Source organism: Nyctereutes procyonoides, unplaced genomic scaffold (genome assembly GCF_905146905.1).
Source record: "Nyctereutes procyonoides isolate TBG_1078 unplaced genomic scaffold, NYPRO_anot_genome, whole genome shotgun sequence".
Taxonomy (NCBI): Eukaryota; Metazoa; Chordata; class Mammalia; order Carnivora; family Canidae; genus Nyctereutes; species Nyctereutes procyonoides.
Window position 1 is genome coordinate 17,977,979 of NW_026575082.1, and position 22,239 is coordinate 18,000,217.

The 22,239-nt window shown below is 42.6% G+C and overlaps 1 protein-coding gene across 2 annotated transcripts; it reads left to right on the plus strand.

The window, feature by feature from the left end:
* Window positions 1-3,033: 3,033 nt before the first annotated feature.
* Window positions 3,034-20,932, plus strand: LOC129514624 (asparagine--tRNA ligase, cytoplasmic). Of its 2 annotated transcripts, none has more exons than XM_055333358.1 (15): window positions 3,034-3,234; window positions 4,955-5,034; window positions 6,792-6,857; window positions 6,956-7,048; window positions 7,136-7,225; window positions 8,528-8,606; window positions 9,468-9,538; window positions 12,708-12,794; window positions 13,952-14,173; window positions 14,287-14,486; window positions 14,910-15,045; window positions 15,981-16,094; window positions 18,179-18,310; window positions 18,626-18,757; window positions 19,863-20,932. In XM_055333358.1, the coding sequence occupies exons 1-15, from the start codon at window positions 3,192-3,194 to the stop codon at window positions 19,992-19,994; spliced, it is 1,677 nt and encodes a 558-aa protein (XP_055189333.1). In that variant the 5' UTR covers window positions 3,034-3,191; the 3' UTR covers window positions 19,995-20,932. The 2 variants fall into 2 exon arrangements, with proteins under 2 accessions (XP_055189333.1, XP_055189332.1); XM_055333357.1 differs by having other exon boundaries at window positions 3,035-3,234; window positions 4,952-5,034.
* The last annotated feature ends 1,307 nt before the right edge of the window (window positions 20,933-22,239 follow it).

The window sequence follows — 22,239 nt, forward strand, 5'->3', positions numbered from 1 at the left end:
GGGCTGCCCCCCAAAATGGTTTTATACAGGGCTGAGATGCCTGGACCTCCGCTCCCCGCTCCCCGCCCCGGGATGGGGGTAAAGGAGCCTGGGGGCGCTTATAGGGACGTCCACCTCTTCTCTCTCCGGGGTCGGCTTTGAGGAGCAAATCGCTAGGAGCATGAGACACCACTACAGACACCAGGGCCGCCCGGGAGCTTCCGCCCGCACCTGCAGCTGATGGGCGGAGCCTGAGGGCGGGACCCGGCGAGCCCACGGCGGAAATGCCCCAAGACGACATGGCGGCGCCAGCGTCGCGGGCCCTGAGTTCAAACGGGCAGTCGGCTATGGTGGCCCCTGAGGGCCATTACGGTTTCGGACAGCGACTCGCAGGTGGAGCCCGCTGGAGTGAAAGGGGTGTCAACCCAGAGTGGGACAACCCTGAGTGGGTGCAGTGGTGGAACCATCGAGGACCAGGAGATGGGGGTGCCCCAGCTGGCCAGAGGCGGATGAGGACACAGAGGAGCATTGCATTGCATTCATTGCTTGTTCTTGGGAGTGACCCTCACAGCGATACTGCAAGGAAAGTTCTGCTTCTGGAGGGAGGCTGGACTAAGGGAGGCTGTGGGCCACTTAGTGCACGAAGGGCATCCGGACGATAGTTTCTTGGTGCCACCTGACCGGAGCCAGGTACAGCCAGCCTGCAGCGAGGGGGCTGCGAGAATAAGTAGGGCAACCTGACCGTCTCCCGTTGCTCTCCTGCCTTTGCTCCTCGCCTGCTCTACGGATCAGAAGGCAGAGAGCGTTCGTCAGCCTCTGGGCGCCCGGGCAGGGCGGGGTGAAGAAGAGGAATTCACCTGGCTGGACTGCGGCAGACACTCCAAGATGGTCCCCACCGAGCCCCATCTTCTGGTGCTCACCCCCTGGGGTAGTCCTCTTCCCTGGTGTACTAGGGTTGGTCTGTGGGACCCACAGAATAAGTAGAAATGATGAAATGTTATCTCGCTAATCAGGTCACAAGAGGCACTGCAGGGGCGCCTGGGGGGCTCAGCAGTTGAGCATCTGCCTTTGGCTCAGGATGTGATCCCAGGGTCCTGGGGTCGAGTCCTGCATCAGGCTCCCTGCAGGGAGCCTGCTTCTCCCTCTGCCTGACTCTGCCTCTGTGTCGCTCATGAATTTAAAAAAAAAAAAAAAAAAAAAGAGGCACTGCAGCTTGGGTGTTGGTTGCCATGGAAGGCAGCTTTCTAGGATGGCCATCTCAATCCTCACCTCCTAATAGTCATGCCCTGATATAAAACCCTTTCTTTGAGTGTAGCCTGCACCAGGTGACTGGATTTTAACAAACAGAATATGGCCAAAGTTAAGGATGTCACTTCTGAGAGTAAGCTACAAATGACTGTGACTTCCCTTGTGCTTGCTTGCTCTGGTGAAGCAAGCTGCTGATGGAGAGGCTCACCGTGGCAAAGAACCGAGGCCAACACTCAACTGAGTGAGTGTGGAAGAGGATCCACCCCAGGTGAGACTTGCGAATCTTAAATTGTGATGCCTGCAGTCCCAGGTGACACCTGGATTGCAGCCTTTTGAGAGACCCAGAGCTGGAGGCCCTAGATTCCTGGTCCACAGACAACATGAGAAGCCAAATGTTCTTTGAAGTTTGAGGGTAATTTATTATACAATGATAGGTAACTAATACAGCTTTCTCTCTCTTTGATCACTTGCTTTGGGAGGTGTCAGCTGTCCTGTCATTAGAAGCACCATGGGGAGCCTGTCCCGCAAATAATCTAGGCCTTCTGCCAATAGTCCTGTGAGTGAGCCTGGCAGCAGATGCTCACCTAGCCAAACGTGAAGACCGCAGTCCCTGCCCCCAGCGTGATTTAGGAGACACTGAGACCGGATCCCCAGCGAAGCCCCCCTTGGATTCCTGACTTTCAGAAGCTGTGTGGAGTAGTGAATGTTTGTTGCTTTAAGCTCCAAAGGTTTGGGGCAATTTGCTTTGCAGCAACAAATAACGAATATATGTGTGGGCAAACACAAAACGTCAGCAAAGAGGGAAAAGGGGAAGTCCGTGAAATTGGGCGAAATACTCTTGAAGAAAAGTGTTTGGCTCATATTCTCCATAGAGTCGGAACCTATGCGTGGAGTTACTTTTATTTTCTTTCATAACACAGTTCAGTTTTCCTTTGACTGAAGGACAAACTCTGGTATTCCACTTAACTGAAGAATGATGTTAGTTACCCTTTATTAATTATCTATTAGGTGCTGGGCCATGAACTTACATCCTCCTCCACAAATAGGGGAATTGGAAGCTTAGGTTAGGTAATTTATCCCCAAGCAGTTAGTAAAAGGCAGAGCCAGATTTCCAACCAGGTTTGAAGCCCTAATTCTTTCCAACAACATCATGATGGCCTCCCTATTAGCGATTCTTAGAACTTTAAATAAAAATACTAATAATCCAAATGCTAAATACAGAAGCACTCACTGCACACTCATCCATTTAAGTTACGAAGTTAAATCACCTTCACGGTTCAGAACAGGCAATGCAGGTGAGATAGGCCTATCCTCGTGCCCCGAACCCCCACCCCCACCCCCACCCCTTGTGGTTGTTGCTTAATACATTTAATGAGGACATTAATTCCAACAGCGTTCCAACACTTGGGGATGCGGAATGAACTTTTTAAAAACGATTTTATTTATTTATTCATGGGAGACACAGAGAGAGGCAGAGACACAGGCAGAGGGAGCAGCAGGCTCCCTGCAAGGAGCCCCACTCGGGACTCGATCGCAGGACCCCGGCATCACGCCCTGAGCTCCAAGCAGATCGCTGAGCCACCCAGGCGTCCCTGGAAGGAAATTTTTCATCTCGTTTCCAAAAAGGCGCCAGGGCACCGACAGCTGGGGCGGAACCGGACGCTTTCAGCAGGGAGCGCAGAGCAGCGCGCAGCCCCTGCCGGCGTAGGCGGCCGGGGAGCCCGGGGGGCGGGGGGGGGGGGCGGGGGGGGCGGGGCGCCGGACCCGGAAGTTGCCTCTGCCCGGCGCAAAGATGGCGGCACCGGCGACGCCTGCCCGCCTGTCGCGTCCTCTTGTGACCAATGGCGCGGCGGCGCTCGGGCGACTCACTGGGGCGACCGATGCATGACGTTCTGATGCAACGTCCTAGTCGAGGAAGCCGCTGGTGCACGTTGCGGTGACAAGGCGGCAGAGTGTCGCGGACGATGTCCTTGGAGGCGACCGGGCCTACCGCGGGGATGGTACTCGGTGAGCGAGGCTCGGGGACCCCGGGCTGTGGGGGCGCGACGCGGGGCGGGAGCCGAGCTGCGGCCGGCCGCCTGGCCCCCGGGGAGGGGGGGTCCCGCGCTGGTTATGGGGAAACATTGGCGGGGGGAGGGGCAGGGGAGGGGGGGAAGAGAGGCGAGGGGCCCCTCGCTGGTTACGGGGAAACATTGGCGGGGGGAGGGGGGAGGGGAGGGGGGCCCCTCGCTGTGCGCCGCCGCCGGGTCCCCGTCCCCCGCCCGGGCTGCCGGCCGCGCCCGCCGCGACGTGACGTCAGAGTGTCCCCCAGACACGTCACCTCTTCCGAGCGGCCGTCCGCGGAGGACCCGCTCCCACACATGCTCGTGTCCACGGAGGCTTCCGGGGAGGCCGCCTGCTGCGGCGGGAAAGGGAGAAGGGGCCCCAGATTGATGTCACTGTTCACACTAGGCGCGAGGCCTTCTGCGGTTTGCCAGGCCCAGAGCTTCGTTTCCCTTATTTTTCTTAATTTTTATTTTTTAAAGATTTTATTTATTTATTCATGAGATGCACAGAGAGAGAGAGAGAGGCAGAGACACAGGCAGAGGGAGAAGCAGGCTCCATGCAGGGAGCCCGACGTGGGACTCCATCCTGGGTCTCCGGGGTCACGCCCTGGGCTGAAGGCAGGTGCTCAACCGCTGAGCCACCCGGGCTGCCCTTCCTTCTGATCTTTAAAGGAAATGAAGGGAACCCCTTGACCTACCTTCAATGGTTGGTGAATGTCTGCAGAATGTTTGCAGGTGGCTCAGCAGTTGAGCGCCTGCCGTCGGCCCAGGGCTGACCTCGGTCCCGGGATCGAGTTCCGCGTTGGGCTCCTGCGTGGAGCCTGCTTCTCCCTCTGCCTGTGTCTCTGCCTCTCTCTCTCTCTCTCTCTCTCTCTCTCTCTCTCTCTCTCTCTCTCTGTGTGTGTGTCTCATGAATAAATAAATAATATCTTTTTTTTAAAAAAAAAAGTAGAGATCAGAAAGAGCTGATGTTTATTTGGCATCAGCGCACTCTCACTGGGATATCTAGTTTGTATGTGTTATTTTATCTCGCCCTCAGTACCACCCTTCAAGACGGGTATAGTTTTTTCCCTCCCCCACTCATTTTGTACAGTAACTTAGACAGGTTAAGTGAATTCCCTAGGGTCAGCCTGGCTTTTAAGGTACAACGACATCCAAGATTGCAGTCTGGTCTGGCCAACTTCAGAGCCTTTATCAAGCAGATAGATATACAAGCAGTATCACAAATTAAAATCAAGGTTATCTTGAAAAGCTGAGTTTGTAACTACAGTATTTTTATGTGATACATGTCGCTCGATAGATGCCACTAAAATAGAGGTTGGGAAAGTAATTATGATATGATTTCTTTTGTACTGTGGTCATTTTTACTAATCAGATGTGTGTTCTATTCACAAAGATAAAGAGTTGGGGATCCCTGGGTGGCTCAGTGGTTTAGCACCTGCCTTTGGCCCAGGGCGCGATCCTGGAGACCTGGGATCGAGTCCCATGTCGGGCTCCCCACAGGGAGCCTGCTTCTCCCTCTGCCTGTGTCTCTGCCTCTCTCTCCGTGTCTCTCATGAATAAATAAATAAAACCTTTAAAAGAAAAATAAAAGATAAAGAGTGAATGAAGTAGTTGCAGTGTGAAGTGACTAATAATTACTGTCCAAACGAGTAACTTATTCTCCTTTTGTAAAACAGCAGAGCTGTATGTCTCGGATCGAGAGGGAAATGATGCTACAGGTGATGGAACCAAGGAGAAGCCTTTTAAAACAGGCCTAAAGGTAGTGTCTCATTAGGAGAATGATTACATGTGTTAGTGACTCGTGTCTATTATTATTTGGCTTGTCAGTAACTTTATTTCAAGGACTAGATTTTGAAGAGTATTTTCAGGAAAGCAAAAATGAGGAACGTATATAGCTATGTAGCTTTAAGAGTATTGGATGAACAAGTCTAAACTTAAATTCGAGCACTTTTAAAAGGTGTCATATTTCCTTTCTTACTATGCTGAGAGTCGATAGGCTAAACTCACTTGAGAATTTTAGATCCTGAGAAACAATAGTATATTAGTAAATTAGCATTCTGTGTTTAAGCTCCGGGCTCACAAGTTACAAGTGTCTGCTCTGGGAAATGGGTCCATTCTTACTGCACTGATCCAAATTAGGTCATTGAGTCTCAAGGCTCAGGTCAAGGCTCAGGATCACATCTGGATTCCAGTGCTAAATTCACTAAGAGGCCCCTTAGGAGTCCGTTTAGAAGAAATTTGGTCATGAACTTAGTGGGACTAGGGGAAGCTGGGTCTTCCCTTTTAATTTTTAGAAGGAAATCTTCCTCTCATTTCCAGTTGAGAACTGATAGCAGTGGTAGGTGAATGTTTGCAGAATGTCACTATTAGTAAAGGTGTGCCATTCTGACTTAGGGAATTACAGTTTGGCTTGAAACTTTAAATTTCAGTGATAAAAAAGGAGAGATCAATAGAGTGTGTCAGGAGCAAATTCCTAATGATTTATAAACATCTGTCCAAAGCCTAATTATTAAAAAGAAGAACTCTCTTAGATGTGTTTAAAAGATCCAGGTTCCCTCCTCTGCAGTGATCATTGAATTGGCATTAGTGTTAAAACAAGTGAAAGGTATTTTCCAGGTCCAGAAACTAGACCTTTAGTTTCTGTAAGCTTCAGATCCTACAACTGTTAGGGTTCTCGGCTGACTTAATCAAGTAATGCAAACTGTGTGGTATATGTGGCACAGCAGTACCTGCCATGTTCTCTGATTTAGGAAGAGAGGTATTCTAGATACAGGAATTTTTCAAATTAAATGATGCTTAGCCTTTTATGTTCTTAACCATTATTTTTGTTTCTGAAAGAGTTTCAGAAACAACTTCCCTGATTTCATAGTGAAGATTAACCATTTAGATGAGATCTGTAATTGGCTTCTACTGTTCCCACAGTCATTTAACATCTATTGCTTCTAGTGCTTGTCTTGGGAAACTGTATACAGTTGGCCCTTGAACAACACAGGATTAGAGGCGCTGACCCCTGCAAAGTCAAAAATCTGTGTATGGCTTCTGACTTCCTAATAACATACCAGTAACATAAGCAGTCAACACATATTCTGAATGTTGTATGTATTCTATGCTATATTTTTACAAAAAAGTTAATTAGAAAACAGCGAATGTTAAAAATTATAAGAAAGAGAAAATAACCTTTATAGCACTGTAATATATCCATGGGGAAAAAAAATCTGTGTATAAGTGGACCCACGCAGTTTAAACCCATGTTCAGGGATCAACTGTATTGTGTAGCTGCACTTGCTAGAATTGTTTGTGAAAAGACCTGAGGGCTTTTACTTTAAGCAAAATATTCTTAGTATGTCCAACCAGTCATTTTTTCAACATCCACTTTTGGCTCTTGGGGTCAGTATGTTTTTCTTCTTGCCTTTTGATTATGTTCTAGGTGGTTAAAGTTCCCTCATAATTGGGATGTTCTTTTGATTTCAAATACTGTACAATGTTAAATTTTCTGTTTCTCTCTTCCTACCCAAGGCTTTGATGACAGTGGGAAAAGAACCATTTCCCACCATTTATATAGATTCCCAGAAAGAAAATGAGGTAGGATGAGTCAAAACTCTACAGAATTATATTTTGTAAATAAATTTTCATCAGAACATAGTTTCTTGAAAAAAATTAAACACCTGTTTTTTCTCTAGAGGTGGGATGTTATTTCTAAATCACAGATGAAGAACATAAAAAAAATGTGGCATAGGGAACAAATGAAGAGTGAATCCCGGGAAAAGAAAGAGGTGAGCAATAACTTTGCCATTGTGGAATGTTTTTTAAGATAGAATACTAGAAACCACGTTAACACATTGCTTTATTGTTAAAATTAGGCAGAAGATAATTTGCGAAGAGAAAAGAACCTGGAAGAAGCAAAGAAGATTACCATTAAAAATGATCCAAGTCTCCCAGAGCCAAAATGTGTGAGTGTGATACTACATACTGCGCCAGATATCGCAGACGTGCCCCGTTGGACTGTCAGTTCTGTATTTGAGGGCCGTGCCGTGTGGCTTGCTCCTTTGCACTGTTCTCCCTGCCTTTTCTTTTAGAAGGGATAGAGACAAATAACATTTTAGAGTTATGAGGCTGGTTCTTTTAAGATTTTATTTATTTATTCATGAGAGACCAGAGAGAGTGGCAGAGAAATAGGCAGAGGGAGCAGCAGGCTCCATGCAGGAAGCCTGATGTGGGACTCGATCCCAGGACTCCAGGACCAGGCCCTGGGCTGAAGGCGGGCGCTCAACTGCTGAGCCACCCGGGCGTCCCATGAGGCTAGTTCCGTCAGGGGTTTATTTTATTAAAAAGTTTAATAATGAGGTGTTGAGTGATTCCTGTCCTGCCTAAAAGTTAAGTGTCCTCCCTCTTTACCTGTCCATTTACTTACCGTAAAATGAAGAGGTCAAAATCCATGATTTTCATGATTTTTTAAAAATAGATAAAGTATTTTGTGGCTCTGTGAATTGGATTCCACTGTATTTTTTCTAGAACAGATGCTGGGCTGTGAGTGGACATGCTTAGTTGTTTTGTTTTGTTTAAGATTTTATTTATTTGAGAGAGAAAGAGAACACGAGCTGGGGAGGAGGGGCAGAAGGAGAGGGAGAAACAGACTCCTCGCTGAGCAGGGAGCCCACTGCAGGTCTCGATCCCAGGACCCTAGGATCATGATCTGAGCCAAAGGCAGACACCTAACCTACTGAGCCACCCAGGTGCCCCATGCTTAGATTTCAAATAGTTCTTACTACTGATATATTGTCATCTTTTTCCTGTGTCCTTAGTGATGAAGTTGTCTTGGCTGCCTTCACCCTCCCCGTCCTGTACTCCTCTCCCATGTCCTTACTCCTCCAATCCAATAGCTAGCCTTGGTTAGCTTCTACCATATGGTGTCGGGAGGGACTGTGAGGGCCGAAGGGCTCTGAGCAGAATCGTGTTTTTGCTATTATGAATTTGTTTATTCATTGATTTTTATATAGCAGTATCTGAAATTCCAGATGGTTCTCAGTATTAGTTTTGCACTAAGAGAAAGAAGACTTGTTTGGTTTTTTTAACCCCTCCAATATGGTAAACCTTTGTAGAAGACTGCAGTTTTGCATCATTTGTAAATTTTTTTTTCATTTGTAAATTTTTAACACTTAACTGCCATCCATCTAGTATTAGTGGAGAAGTTGGTATGTGATAAATTACGTGATTGGTCACATGTTTTCATTTCAATGATTTCAATTTCACAGGTGAAGATTCATGCACTAGAAGAATACAGAGGCCAAAGAGTAAAGGTGTTTGGCTGGGTCCACAGGCTGCGTAGGCAAGGTAAATGGTATAGCTTTTCTTTTCTCTCTCTCATTTTAAACATTCCTGGGCTAGATGAAGGACATAAAAACATTTACTTGGCTGGGGAATATTTTGGTTTGGGATGCTAGTTTTTAAAAGAAGATAGTGGATTATATCCTAAATTTGTTCTTACATGACTATTACAGGTTTAAAAATTATTTAAATATTTAACTGTAAACAACCACAGAAATCAGAAGTATCCAGTAAATATTTGTCTAGTTGAATTTAATTATTTAATGAAAAGCAGGGGATGTATTACAGGAAGTTCAGAGTCAAATCTGATTTATTTATGGCAGTGGTGTTGGCTTTTATAATTAGTGTGTTTGTATTCTGCTTCTCTCAGTCCTGACTTTTTGCTTTCTCTTACTATTTTTATTACCTGTATTTTATTTTTTATTTTCTTATTTTTTTATTTTTTAAATTTTTTATTACCTGTATTTTATTGTAAGTAGTTATCACATCCTTCATAAAAAGAGATGGGGCATAAATAAAAAGTGATTCTCTGCAGCAATATTTATGCGTCTCCCACTGAGCTCACAGTACTATGCTAGGCATTGCAGAGGATTCAGTGGTGGATGAGATGTAATCCCCCGTCTCATGTTAATAATGGTTTTGCTTCCCCATTATCATATGGACCATGAAGCTCACACAGGATTTGGAAGTATCTACAGATACTGAGTAGTAATGTTTCTGATGGTCACTCGAGAGGAAGGGGTCACTCAGGGAGGTTTGAACTCTTAACATCTAACTGTGGAGTTACCTGTTACAAGATTAAATTATGAGAAAGTACTGTAAGTGCCTTGAGAACAGTCAGGCTAAATTTTTCTTTCTCATTTTTAGGAAAGAATTTAATGTTTCTGGTGTTGCGGGATGGTACAGGCTATCTTCAGTGTGTCTTGTCAGATGATTTGGTAAATATTTTTTCTTACCTGTAGCTGAAAGTCCCCCCCCCCCCCCAGTAAGTTCCTTTATTGTTAGTTTTGGGAACTTTAGGATCTGTATATATACTTTAAACTGTTACTATAGAAAATTTCCAACACGTAAAAAATGGAATGGTGCAAGTTGACCCTTGAGCAACATGGGCTTGAGCTACATGGGTCTGCTTGTGTGGGGATTGTTTTTACAGTACTGTAAGTGAATTCTGTCTTTGTTGTGGCTTTCTTAATAACATTTGCTTTTCTCTAGCTTACTTTAAGAATATAGTATAATACACATAATGTATGAAATATATGTTAACTAGGCTATTAAGTTGTGGGAGACTCAAGTTATACATGGATTTTAGATGGTCATCCCTAATCCCCAAATTATTCAATATAAAGAAACCTTGTGTGCTCATCACGCAGGTTCGGTGAGGTCTTAGTCAGTTTTAGCTGCTATAATAAAGTACCATAGACTGGGTGGCTTGTAAACAACAGAACGTTTATCTTTCATGGTTCTCCAGGCCAGAAGTCGAGCGCAGGGTGTCCGCATGGTCATGTTCTGGTGAGGGTCCTCTTCCAGGCTGCACACTGCCAGCTTCCTAGAGCATATTCCCGTGGCAGAGGGCAGAGAGGGGGAACAACCCCTCGTACCTCTTATTTAAAGGCACTAATCCCACCACCTCATCTCATCCTAATCACCTCTCCAGGGGCCCACTTCCTCATATGGGCACAGTGGGGCATAGGATTTCAACAGAAGGATTTTGAAGGGATAAAAACATCAAGTCCCTAACAAGTAACAGCTGATGTACTGGCCAATTCTGTTTTACTGCTCACTGCTTTGACCCTCTAGACATCATATCATCTCGTATAAATATACTTACATATGCATCTCCAAGAAAAAATAGCTTTAATATAACCATGCTAATGTGAATCACACCCTCCGCAGATGAAGACAACTCCTCCAAGTATCCAGTCAGATTCTCCCGCTTTATTCATCATGTCTTTTTACAGTTGTTTGGTTTGAATGAGAACCCAAACCAGATCTGCATTATGGCATTGAGCTGATATGTCTTTTTTCCACTCGCTCCCACCTCCCCCCCATAGCAATTTGTTTGAAAAAACCTAGTTGGTTGTCCTTTGGGACTCCTCCATTCCAGGTTACAAACAAAGAATAGCTACTTCCTGGGGATCCCGGGGTGGCTCAGCGGTTTGGCGCCTGCCTTCAGCCCGGGGCATGATCCTGAGGACCCAGGATCAAGTCCCGCATCGGGCTCCCTGCGTGGAGCCTGCTTCTCCCTCTGCCTGTGTCTCTGCCTCTCTCTCTCTCTCTCTCTCTCTCGCTCTGCCTCTCATGAATGGATGAATAAAATCTTAAAAAAAAAAAAAAGAATAGCTACTTCCGTGGTTGCATGCTGAGGGGTCATCTAACACGTTCCTCTATCCTCTGTATTTCTTATAAGCTTATCAAATTCAGGTTTGGGGTTTTTTTTGTTTGTTTGTTTTTTATTTTTTTTTATTTTTTTTTTTAATTTTTTATTTTATTTATGATAGTCACACAGAGAGAGAGAGAGGCAGAGACACAGGCAGAGGGAGAAGCAGGCTCCATGCACCGGGAGCCCGACGTGGGATTCAATCCCGGGTCTCCAGGATCGCGCCCTGGGCCAAAGGCAGGCGCCAAACCGCTGCGCCACCCAGGGATCCCTGTTTGTTTTTTAATTTAGTTTGGTTTGGTTTGATTTTTTTGGCACAGCTACTTCCTGGGCAAAGCTATGTACTTCTCATTGCCTCACATCAAGGCCACATAATGTTCTCTTGTCTTTTTTTTTTTTTAATAAATTAATTTTTATTGGTGTTCAATTTACCAACATACAGAATAACACCCAGTGCTCATCCCGTCAAGTGTCCCCCTCAGTGCCCGTCACCCATTCACCCCCACCCCCCGCCCTCCTCCCCCTCCACCACCCCTAGTTCGTTTCCCAGAGTTAGGAGTCTTTATGTTCTGTCTCCCTTTCTGATATTTCCCACACATTTCTTCTCCCTTCCCCTATATTCCCTTTCACTATTATTTATGTTCCCCAAATGAATGAGACCATACAATGTTTGTTCTTCTCCAATTGACTTACTTCACTCAGCATAATACCCTCCAGTTCCATCCACGTTGAAGCAAATGGTGGGTATTTGTCGTTTCTAATGGCTGAGTAGTATTCCATTGTATACATAAACCACATCTTCTTTATCCATTCATCTTTCGATGGACACCAAGGCTCCTTCCACAGTTTGGCTATTATGGACATGGCTGCTAGAAACTCTTGTCTTTTTCTTATGATTTTTTGATAGTCGGTTAAAGTGCCGATAAGTGGTCCCTCCATTATAAAGTTACTCATGACTTTAATCCTAATGATTTTAGCAAGTGTTGAGGATCATAGTCTAGGTGGATGGTTTATTATTTTAACTGTCTGAATTTTTTTTTAACCGTCTGAATTTTATTTTATTTTTTAAATATTTTATTTATTTATTCATGAGAGACATAGAGAGAAGCAGAGACACAGGCAGAGGGAGAAGCAGGCTCCATGCAGGGAGCCCGACGTGGGACTCTATCCCAGGTCTCCAGGATCAGGCCCCTGGGATGAAGGTGGCGCTAAACCACTGAACCACTCAGGCTACCCTAACCGTCTGAATTTTATTTTATTTTTATTTTTTTAAAGATTTTTATTCATTTATTCACGAGAGACACAGACAGACAGACAGACGGAGAAGTAGGCTCCATGCAGGGAGCCCGACATGGGACTTGATCCCAGGTCTCCAGGATCAGGCCCTGGGTTGAAGGTGGTGCTAAACCGCTGAGCCACCCAGGCTGCCCAGCTGTCTAAATTTTAAAATAAAATGAGCTGCTCAGATATTTTTAAGAGATGTGGGCTACTGTAATTTTTGCATATGTATTTACGTAAAATATCTGTTTACATACATATTTTTCTGTTGATGAATCCTTCTTCCACAAAAATAGCTATTCTTTATTAATACTAAAAAATTGATGGCTATCTTGTTTTACTAGTTTTATACCAGGGAACTTACATGTAAGTAATCCACTTAGCTTTTTGTACAGCAGAACATACATTTTTAATGTAAATGTAAGTAAATCTGAACTTTAATCTTTTTATAGTGTCAGTGTTACAATGGAGTCGTCTTAGCCACTGAGAGCAGTGTTGCAGTGTATGGGACTCTAAATTTGACCCCAAAGGGCAAGCAGGTAAGTAGGTTGAATTTCTTACTGGGTAAATGTTTCTTTGTTCTCCAGGGTTTTTATTTAAACTTCTGGTATTTGGCAAATTAATACACAGATATGATATAATTGCTAAATTTAGTATGCCTTTTCCAGTGGAAAAAATGTACACTGTACAACTCATATGATACGACAAATTCAGAGATTTCCAACCTTATGGAATTCCTCAAGTAATCTTCATGGACCATAGTATAGCCACTTTGCTGTGAATGCATGAATCATTTTTCAGCCAGTAAATTGAAGTAAAACAATCTATCCAAAAAATTTCAGGAGAGAAGTGTAATCTAAATCTGAAATTTTCTGAATAGAATTTGAAAGTCTCTTTTAGAAAAAGGTAAATATAATTCTGATATTCAGAGAGCTGTTTCTTTTCTAGCCAACAGTTACTTGTTGGTAATTACTGTTCAAATAATTACTGTGGTTATATTTGTTGGCTGGGAAAGAAAAACAAATGTGACATATTAACCACCAGAGGGAGCCCTTAGAGTCTTCCTAATGGACTAGAAATACCAACATTGGAGGGTATCCCAGAATTCATGGAAAGGAACCTACATTAAGTGTGAATATCTGATTCAAGTTCACGGAAGTAATGTGATTTGCAAAATTTAGTTGTCACGATTTGTTACTTGCTATCCAGGGTTTGGCACCAAGATAATTGTATATTCTGTGCTGTGTAGCCTCTAAAATGAATTGCTTTAATGGAATTACTGGGAGAATTTGAATTTCTCTCATATATCTGTTCCAAAGAGAAACAACTTTCAGTAAAACCTTGCATTTAAGGATTTTCAGTGTCAATAAAATGTCATTTTAAATTATCAGGCAAAGACTAGGAAGATACATGGAATGATAACCGCGGTTAGTAGTTACTCCAAATTGTGAGATTATCATTTATTTTCTAGTCTGTGCTTTTCTTTGGTTTAAAAATTTGTGTGCATTTACTCTGAAAGGAAGATTAAATACCAAATCGGATTTTTGGGGCTTAGTGTTTCGAAGGGTAGGCTAATAATGGTGAAGTCTAAAAATAACTTCCCAACAAGTTTGACATAAATTAGAATCCCCAGTAATGTTAGTTTTTTTGTCTCCTCCTTTCTCCCTGCTGCCTTCTCCCCCCTTGTAAAATGTAGGCCCCCGGGGGCCATGAGCTGAGCTGTGACTTCTGGGAACTGATTGGGCTCGCCCCTGCTGGAGGAGCTGATAACTTGATTAACGAGGAGTCCGACGTGGATGTCCAGCTCAACAACCGACACATGATGATCCGGGGAGAAAACATGTCCAAGATCCTGAAAGCACGTTCTGTGGTCACCCGGTGCTTTAGAGATCACTTCTTTGATAGGGGGTACTATGAAGTAAGTGTGTATCTGTCATCATCTGCAAACAGTTGATACCTTCTGGCATTTTTAAACTGGAATAGTGGCCCTCACAATTGGCCTTTGTTTACTCCTCCTCTGCATTTGAACAGGTTACTCCTCCAACGTTAGTGCAAACACAAGTAGAAGGAGGTGCTACACTCTTCAAGCTTGACTATTTTGGGGAAGAGGCATTTTTGACTCAGTCCTCGCAGCTGTACCTGGAGACCTGCATTCCAGCTCTGGGAGATGTGTTTTGTATCGCACAGTCATACAGGGCAGAACAATCTAGAACACGAAGGCACCTGGCTGAGTATGGAATTGTCTTCTTATTTTTATTAAAAAAAAATATTTTTTAAGAAAATATGCTTAGAGAAGCAATCTTTATGTAGACAGATGATGACTACATTAAAAAAAAAAAAACAACTTGGTATACTAAGAAGGCATGTAGAGGGCAGTTGAACAAATTAATGGAGGCCGTGTATGAAGTCTTGCTTCCTAGGGAGTAATGGTCTCTTCTTTCACTTGCCTTGATCCTTCATGTGTTAAGGAATAAACAAGAAATCACTATTCAAGAGGGAAAGGTAGGGGCTGTAAAACTAATTTGCTGACTTGGGAGTTGGTTGGCGGCGCTGCAATTTTACATTTCTGGGCAGTTTCACAATGTTAAAATCCTTGCTTGAGAGAAACTTGGTGGAAAAGAAGAGTGCCTCCCAGCTAGTGTCCTGTTCTTCAGATACACTCATGTGGAAGCAGAGTGTCCTTTCCTGACCTTTGAGGAGCTTCTGAACCGATTGGAGGACTTGGTTTGTGATGTGGTGGATAGAGTCTTGAAATCACCTGCAGGAAGCATAGTGCGTGACCTCAACCCGGTAGGTGTACTGTTTTATGGAAATGCAAAATCATGATTTTTTTGGAAGGAAATGATGTCCTCACCCTCAATTTTTGTAGATTTAATAGCTTGACAAGTTTTGAAATAAGGAACTAATATATATATGTGCATATATATGTATGTATGTGTGTACATACACATTTTTATTTTTTAAATAAAATTGATATATAGTAGTATGTTTCAGGTATACAGCATAATGATTTGATGATTGTATATATTATGAGATGATTATCATAATAAGTCTAGTTAACATCCATTACTAGGGACGCCTGGGTGGCTCAGCAGTTGACCATCTGCCTTTGGCTCAGGGCGTGATCCTGGGGTCCTGGGATTGAGTCCCACATCGGGCTCCTGCAGGGAGCCTGCTTCTCCCTCTGCCTGTGTCTCTGCCTCTCTCTGTCTCTTATGAATAAATAAATAAAATCTTTAAAAAAAAAAAAATCCGTGCTTGCTTCAGCAGCACATATACTAAAAAAAAAAAAAAAAAAAAAATCCATTGCCCGACATTGATATATTTATTCTTTCTTAAATAACCTCCTAAGATCTACCATCTTAGCAGCTTTCAAATTCTTAAATAGAGTATTGTTAGCTGTAGTCACCTTGCTGCACATTATATTCCTTACGACTGACTGATTTTATAACTGGAAGTTTGTATCTTTTGACCACCTTCACTCATTTTTAAGAGTAAAAATTTGACACCAGTCATTGCCAATAGTTTTATATTTTAATTTACATAGGAAGAGGTCATGTATACTTTCCATTTTTAGGAATGTCCTGTTTGTGTTCTAGACTGAAATAACATTTTATTTATTTTTTTTTGAAATAACATTTTATAGTAATGACGAATAGTTTTCCTTAAAATGGAAATTTTAGTGTTACAGTTTCTTTATATACATTTTTTTCTTTCTATTGTAGAACTTCAAGCCTCCCAAACGACCTTTTAAGCGGATGAACTATTCAGATGCTATTGTGTGGCTGAAAGAACACAATATAAAGAAAGAAGATGGAACCTTCTATGAATTTGGAGAGGTATGCATTGCTTGTTGTTTCCAGGGTAGCATTGCGCTTATTAAGTGGGTTGCTACTTTGGTTAATGAACTAGTAATGTGGGAGGAAGCTGCTTATTGTCAAATAAATGGTTACATCAGAACCTCCTCCTTGGGGTTGTCTGAGGATTCACTGAGTCAATAGATGTAGTCAGCCTCAGAACAGTACGTTTCTGTAGTGTTCGGTAAATATTAGCTCTGTGTTAGCCTTCACAGCTCGTCTTTTACCTCTTTCTTCTTCCACGATCAATCCATGCTCTTGACTTACTCTAGTGGCAATTCTCTAGGCTGGCAGGATGCTTCAGAAAGCTGTACATTTGAAAATTCTATGCAGAATGTTGATGTGTATATATTCATTTTATTGGTCTGCAGAAAATACCTGGTTCTTTCAAAAAGGATGCTTCCCCCCAAAGGAGTGTATTAAAACTCCTTCACATGGAGAAGAGTCAAAGAATAAAATAGCTATTGGTTAAAATGCAAAACTTAGAGAGAAGACCTTGCTGGGGAAGGTGGTCTCGTGTCCCAGATACAGTGAGCAGATATATCTGGAAGTGTGGGTTGTTAGCACTTTCAAGCCCTCTTCTCTGTGCATTAACCATTTCTTACATAGTATTTGCAAATCCATTTTATAGGTAAAATAGGAGCAACTGCTGCTAACTATAGTTTTTATTTCTAGAAGGAATTTACAGAGAGAACAAACAGTATATTAGGCCTATATAAATTATTCTGACCATCTCATAAATTCATTTGGTGGTGTAAAATAACACAATTTTGTATTAAAAATTTAAGAATTGTCATTACCTAAAATTTGGCAAAGTAGTGTGATGGAGCAGAAGGAGCACAATCTTCAGAGTAAGAAGCCCCCCCGGGCAGCTTAGCTCCCACCTGTGTCCTTACTGCTGAATAATGGAAGGCCAGTGACCCCTCCTTCTGCTTCCTTATCTCCACCTTGGAGGTAACGTCGGCTTTGCAAAGTTGTGAGGACCCAAAGCTAAATAAATTCTTAGCAGGGTCCACCATTCAGGAAGCCCTGGATGCAGGTCCACATACACTGTGTGCTGATGTCATTGCATGCACGTGTGAATACCAGAGTAGATAAATGGTCTTCTGACTTTTTGGAATGTGTGGTAAGACTTTTTCTGCCAGTTAGATCTTACTCTAGTAGGTGAAGCAGATAAAAGCTAAGAGACTAGAACTATCCCGTTCATCTCCCATTTCCTTCCTTTGCTTGAGAGAGCACAGTCCTCTGGGGACTGGGGCTTGATGACAGCTGTGCCACATGATTGCTAAGCTCTATTTTGGTTCCTCGATTAAACAAATCAATGAGTCTTGTCAACTTCTCTCAATCAGTTTGTACTGGGACAACATTTTCAGTTTTTAGTTGAATGTATGTGTGGTTTACTGAAGGATGTTTTGAGAGAGAAGCAGAATAACTTGGTTCATCATCATCTAACATTTCTTAGCTAAGTATTCCAGGGGTAGTTACACTTAACAAATTGCACACTGGTTATTTGTCTTATGAATCTGTCTTACTATCATTGAAGCCATATAGATTTACTCTAACAAGAAAGAAGTACAGATAACAGGAGAGTTTAAAGATTGGCGTTATTAATAACATATTCTGTGCATAGATCAGTGATGTTCTGGAGCATTCACTGATTATCTTATGCCTTATGGGACCAAGTGGACCATGCTTGCTTCAGAGCTAGATAAAACTGGCCACTGAAAAAAAATAGCTACGCAGTATCTAGCCCTGGTGCTAATGGCTTGAGTGGTTTTTTGGGGGGGAGGGGGTTTCATTCCTTCAGCAGCACGGCCCTGAGATCTACTGTAGAAGGAAGTAGATCTTTTTGCCCTTGGTTTAATTAATAACTGCTTGTGAGTTTTAAAAATATCTTTATTGTTTTTGGAAGAAATTGTTACTTCCACCCATATGTATGGGTTGTGGATGGGTGTGTATTCTCTGCTTTGTTACATTAATAAGATGAGGGGCTGCTAGGGGTGAGAGCTGCTTCTGTCTTGTTGCCTTCCAGTTGTAAATGTTAATGAAGTCTTGTTTAACCTCAGGACATCCCAGAAGCTCCTGAGAGACTGATGACGGACTCCATTAATGAGCCCATCTTGCTCTGTCGATTTCCTGTAGAGATCAAGTCCTTCTATATGCAGCGATGTCCCGAGGATTCCCGCCTTACAGAATCTGTCAGTTTGTGATTCAAATAGTATCAGTAATTTTGCTTTCAAAGGGGGTGGGGGCTGCCAGTGGAGTAAGATAAAGCTCACAGCAACTATTTCATTATACATCTAGAACAGCAGTATTTAAAGAAGTGGCTTTTGTCTTTTGATTGGACTTACTTTAATACTCTGTTAAATAACAAGATTTGAATATTTGAATATTATATAACCAACCATAGTGCTCCTTTAGCTAAGAGTTTAATTGTGATTTTCCTTGAAACTAGGGCTGTGCCATGCCTGGTAGCCTGGTAGTAACTGCATTTTATTTACTTGTTTTTAAAGGTTGACGTGTTGATGCCCAATGTTGGTGAGATTGTGGGAGGATCAATGCGTATCTGGGATAGTGAGGAAATACTGGCAGGTTATAAAAGGGAAGGAATTGACCCCACTCCCTATTACTGGTACACAGATCAGGTAAAAATTGTTTTGTTTTTTTAACACTCTTTAAAATGTTTTCATTATAATCTGTATAAATTAGAATTTTTAAAAGAGAGAATTCAGTGCGGGACTTTGGAGTTTGAATGAGCTGTATATTCAGTTTCATGGTTATAATGTGGCATGTGACTATTGCTGGTTTTGTCTTTATCTTAATAACATGTTAACTTCATTTGAAAAGTACTTAGCTGCTGGTGTTGCTCAATGCTACTGAGTTTTTAAAAATTTGCTGTTAAGGGATGCCTGGGTGGCTCAGGGATTGAGCATCTGCCTTTGGCTCAGGTCCTGATCCTGGGGTCCTGGGATCAAGTCCCGCATCAGGCTCCCCACAGGGAGTCTGCTTTTCCCTCTGCGTGTGTCTCTGCCCCTCTCTGTGTCACTCATGAATAAATAAGTAAAATCTTTAAAAAAAAATTATTAGATCTTACCAATATCTAGTGCTATTTTGCATTTTCCTCTGATAGAGACATTGACTTCATTCCAGGGTGACACCTATTCCCTGGTTTATTTTTCATATAAAATCATTTCAACATATGTGGTCCATGAAAGCATATCGATTTTTTTTTTCAAGATTTTTATTTATTTATTTGCTAGCACGAGCAGGGGGACAGGTAGAGGGAGAAGCAGGCCCCTGGCTGAGCAGAGAGCCTGCTGAGGGGCCAATCTCAGGACCTGAGAATTACAACCTGAGCTGAAGGCAGACACTCAACCAACTGAGCCACCCAGACACCCCACATAATAGATTTCTTTAAAAAAATATTTTTTTATTTCAGTCAGGACGAGAGCAAGAAAGAGAGAGAAAGAGAATGAGTCGTTGAGGGGGGCTGGTGCAGAGCGAAAAGCAGACTCCCTGCTGGGCAGGGAGCCTGACATGGGGCTGGATCCCAGGACCCTGGGATTATGATGTGAGCCTAAGGCAGACATTTAGCCTACTGAGGCACCCAGGTGCCCCTGAAAACATATAGATTAAGGGTTGAGTTCTTAACCACAATAAACTAACTCATTTCACAGTAGAAAATTTTAAATATTTTAGACAAAATTTTAAACATCTATTCTTCTTTCTCTTTTTTTTTTTTTTAAACAGAGAAAATATGGCACATGTCCTCATGGAGGATATGGCTTGGGCTTGGAACGATTCTTGACCTGGATTCTGAATAGGTATCACATCCGGGACGTATGCTTATACCCAAGATTTGTCCAGCGTTGCAAGCCATAACTGATTCCTCCAGAAGCATTAAGGGAAGAAGATAGTTTATGAAAGGAACAGACTGCCTCTTAAGAAACAAAAAACGAAAGCCAAAATCTTCCCTTTTTTATTCCACTGCTGTATGTATATCCATCTCTTTTTTTCCCACAAAAAGCAGTCAAAATCATGTGACTATCAGATGACATCGGTGTTCTCATTTTAAGAAACACTATCCATCACAAAGCTTGGGGGAAATATGTACTTGCCATGTTACACTACAGTTGTAAGTCCATATCATCCTTTCATCCAATTATGGGATTTAATTTTTGCCTCATATATAATTAAACAGATTTTAATTATGGCTTAAGACATTCCAGTAACTTAATCTTTCCGTCCTGTTAAGTGTAACTGGAATTCTTTATATGATTTTGTTGTATGAGTGAGTTAGAACAAAGATCTTGAGGAAAAATTGATAATGTGTAAACATCTGCTGATATTAGAACACTATAATTCATTGATACTGGAATCAAAGACAGTTTTGCATTGGTTATTAATCTTTTCTAATCTGTAGAGCTGCTTATAGTTCTAAAACATACAAATTGATGTGGAGGAAGCTGTAAAAAATGAGAATTTTGTGTTAAACAATTTGAAATAACAGCAAATTCTTTTTGTTGTTCCTTGCTTTAGTTAAAGAGGCGGAGTGATCTTCTTGCTTTCCTGATAGTGTCTAAGTAATTAAGAATAAATAAGTTCCAAAAGAATTTGCAGCTGGAATCTTAATGACAACTGTATGTGGCCGTTTGAGTCTCCCCACACTGTGACTCTAGATCTAATCTGTGCTACCATATTAACTCCTAGCAGGAATGGCTTCATTTCAGATTTGGTACATTTCTCTCCCCAAATGCATGTCATGTGTTCTCAATAGGCTGTATTCCCAGCAATCAATAAATGGACACACATGAAAACTATTTGCTGGCTTTAATTTTTCTAAAGCTGAACATCTCAGTGTTACGTTGGTTCATGCGTTTTGCAGTTTTTAAATCTTTTCCTTTTTCATGATGTAATATGCAAAGTTAGATATTACTGAATTTAGCAGGTATTACTAAAAACACATGGTAATGGAAAGGAATAATTTTTTTAAAATTAGGTGTGGGTTCTAGTCACATCTTGTAACCTTTTATGTGATTTTTGGACACATTAAATTATATCCTATTTTTCAATTAAGTGAAATGACCAATGGAAATGGGGCATTTATAGCATATTTGGTCTGTATCTTTAAATAAAGTTACTTGTAAGGGGACGTGTGGGTGGCTCAGTGGTTGAGCATCTGCCTTTGGCTCAGGGCGTGATCCCGGGGTCCCAGGATTGAGTCCCACATCGGGCTCCCTGTGGGAAGCCTGCTTCTCCCTCTGCCTGTGTCTCTGCCTCTTTCTCTGTCTCTCACAAATAAATAAAATCTAAAAAACAAAAAACTTGTAATACTGTGAATGAGCTCTAATTGGATTCCTCTAGCCAGTTCGTGTGATCAGAATTTAAGGAAGAGATGAGACTCAATTAGCCAAAATTTTAATTGTGTAAATGAATCAAAAGTTGTAAATATGGAGGGAGAGCTGTGGAATTAGGTGGGGATGAGAGCATCTGGGTGGTGGTGACATGATGCTGGGAATGTCTTTCCCCCTTGACTGTGTAGTTGCTGGTCACAGCCCTGTCCTGTGGCCCTGCGTGTGTCCAGCCACAGATACCCCGGTTCCGAGTTCCTGCTCCTATGGAACTTTCCCCTCACAGCTCTTTCCTTTTTTTTTTTTTTTTTTTAAAGATTTTATTTATTTACTCAGAGACACAGAGAATGAGAGGCCGAAAAAAAAAAAAAAAAAAAAAAAAGAATGAGAGGCCGAGACACAGGCAGAGGGAGAAGCAGGCTTCACCCAGAGAGCCTGACGTGGGACTCGATCCAGGATCAGGCCCTGGGCTGCAGGTGGCGCTAAACCGCTGCACCACCAGGGCTGCCCCACAGCCCTTTCCTGATGTGGCTCTTTAAAGTTGATTCTCACGCCAAAATTCCCTTTACCTTTGCTACTCATATAGCCGATCTGCTGGACGTTTTGGAGACGCACGGGAGGCTAATACTTCAGCAAATTGAATGACTTGGGTATTAACTCCCTCTTCCTAAGGGTCCTGCCACCGCTTCCAGCCACCCAGGCTTTCACCTTGTACTCAGCCCTGCCGCCTCCCCTGCTCCCCCGCCTTCCCCACCTGCTTGTCTCTAGCATTTCCT